The 2,274-nt window shown below is 52.3% G+C and overlaps 1 protein-coding gene across 1 annotated transcript; it reads left to right on the top strand.

The window, feature by feature from the left end:
• Positions 1–320: 320 nt before the first annotated feature.
• Positions 321–1,815, top strand: J4E79_005397 (uncharacterized protein; the record flags this gene model as incomplete). The annotated part of the gene is made up of 4 exons (XM_049354275.1): positions 321–575; positions 639–762; positions 813–1,366; positions 1,423–1,815. The coding sequence occupies 4 exons, from the start codon at positions 321–323 to the stop codon at positions 1,813–1,815; spliced, it is 1,326 nt and encodes a 441-aa protein (XP_049211140.1).
• Positions 1,816–2,274: the final 459 nt, after the last annotated feature.

Here is a 2,274-nt window from a genome sequence, read left to right on the forward strand (position 1 = left end):
GGCTGCACCACCACACTCTTTTCCTAACTTCGGCCCTTCTGTCGGTCGTTCATTTGTAGAACAGAGTCATTGTTCTACGCTCGCGCAGAAGGTTTGCCATCTCATCAGCGACGTACATGATCTCAGCGCGATGATCAGGCACACCACTCCTGAATTAAACTTCCGCTACGAAATTCGCCATGATTGATTGGTTGCGTTCATGCCATTCGCCGTGAACACCTCAGACTGTTCGCATATAATAGATCTTCAACTGCCAAATTGCTTTTCACCCATCACCGATACATACGCTCCTTAGTCTTTGTATAGCTTCAGTCGCAAGCATGAAGGCATCCATTCTTTGCGCTACGCTCTTTTCATCGGCAGTTCTTGCCTTCCCCGCCAACCTCCTCAACAACCTCCCAGCTGATCTCAGCGATGAGGGGCTCGCAGAGATCACGGAGCTGGCGGCAAAGATCACAAGGGCAGTTGAGGAGATGCCCGCCAACTTGGCCAAACGGCAACTTGGGGCTAGCATCCTCCCACCTGGTTTCGATGCGGACGCTCAGCGCATCAGCACTACGGGTGAACACCGTTATGTAGGTGGACTCTTGGGATGGAAGACTTGTTCTTGCATCAATTTCTAACACGTCCACCTACAGATTGCACCAGGCAAGAATGACCTTCGCGGACCATGCCCAGGTCTGAACGTCATGGCGAACCATGGCTATCTCCCCCGCAATGGAATCGCATCCGTCACGCAGCTGACTACTGCATCGAACGAAGGTACGCAGGTGTCTACCGGCTTATCAGCCAAGTCGCTCACAGCATCATAGTTTTCGGTATGGGCCTCGAGCTCTCCGCCTTCCTATCAGTCCTTGCCACCGTCATGGGCGGCGACATCGTCTCGTCTTCCATCGGTGGCCCGCCCAGCGGAGGTCTGCTTGGTGGACTCACTACTGGACTTGGTCTCGTCGGAAAGCCGCAGGGTATGAGCGGAACACACAACCGTTTCGAAGCTGATTGCTCTCCCACACGAGAGGACCTGTACAAGAACGGTAACCCAGTATCACTGAACCTCCCTCAGTTCGAGGAACTCATGGCTATGCCTATCGGTCCCCAGGGCTACGACCTCACTGTCATGCATCCTTTCCGTGGTTCAAGATACAACAACTCCGTCGCCACCAACGGACACTACTGGGCTGGGCCTTTGACCCACTACGCCATCAACACTGCGACTTACCTGTTCACCTTCCACTTCTTCTCGAATCACTCTGCAGAGTACCCATCAGGTTATCTCGACGGAGAAACCCTCAAGTCGTTTGAGGGTGTTACGGGAGAGAAAGGCAGTTTCAAATGGGCTCGTGGTCAGGAGAAGATTCCTGAGAACGTAAGCTTACACTACATTCACCGTCAGCGGTCGAAATATACTAATACTTACCGCAGTGGTACCGCCGCGCCACAGGTGATGACTACGGAATCGCAGCCTTTACCCTCGATGCCGTAGGCGCACTCCAAGCTCTTCCCTACATGGCCGTCGTCGGTGGCAACACTGGCGAGCCCAACACTTTCACCGGTGTTAACATCGCCGACCTTACCGGTGGTGTCTTCAATGCCGAGACCCTGCTTGAAGACAACAATCTCATGTGCTTCGCATTCCAGGCTGTCAACTCCGCCAGTCCGGATATCTTGAAGGGCCTCCTCGGCAATGTTCTGCTTGCTGTGCAGAAGTTGACTGATGCGCTGAACCCTATCCTTGCGAAGCTTGGCTGCCCTGATCTTGCCAAGTACGACAAGTCTTTGCTCGCCAAGTTCCCGGGTGCTGGTGCTGGAATTTAGTTGGGTGTGAGGGGATGATTGCTATGTGATACCAATACCTACTTCACTTCATATAGTGTATTAATACATACGTAATGAATATCATCAAGACTTAATGAAGCGCAAAGCAAAGTTCCCGTTGACCTTTGCGTCGAAACGTGCCACATTCCTTGCGTCTCTTGTCTCAGGATGTCTCTCCATGAGAGAATTTCGCTGATCAACATAGTGAAGTATTGTGGAGGACAGAGATTATAGGCTGAAGGTGTCGAAAAGTAGAGAAGTCTAGATCTAAGAGAATTATGAAACTGGAGTCGGATTGTGGCTGAAACCGGCGGTTATTGCACTGAGCCCCTTCGCGGGCGAACAATCGCGTCGGGAAGACATACCATCGAAGAAGCCGGCGCCTCTGTCATTGGCACGATGCTCAGCTGCTGAGGGCGTGCATTCGCGAAGCGCGAACATTGTAGTTGAGATGATCAG

This window comes from Alternaria viburni, assembly GCF_023758015.1.
Source record: "Alternaria viburni strain BMP 2772 chromosome Unknown scaffold_10, whole genome shotgun sequence".
Classification (NCBI taxonomy): domain Eukaryota; kingdom Fungi; phylum Ascomycota; class Dothideomycetes; order Pleosporales; family Pleosporaceae; genus Alternaria; species Alternaria viburni.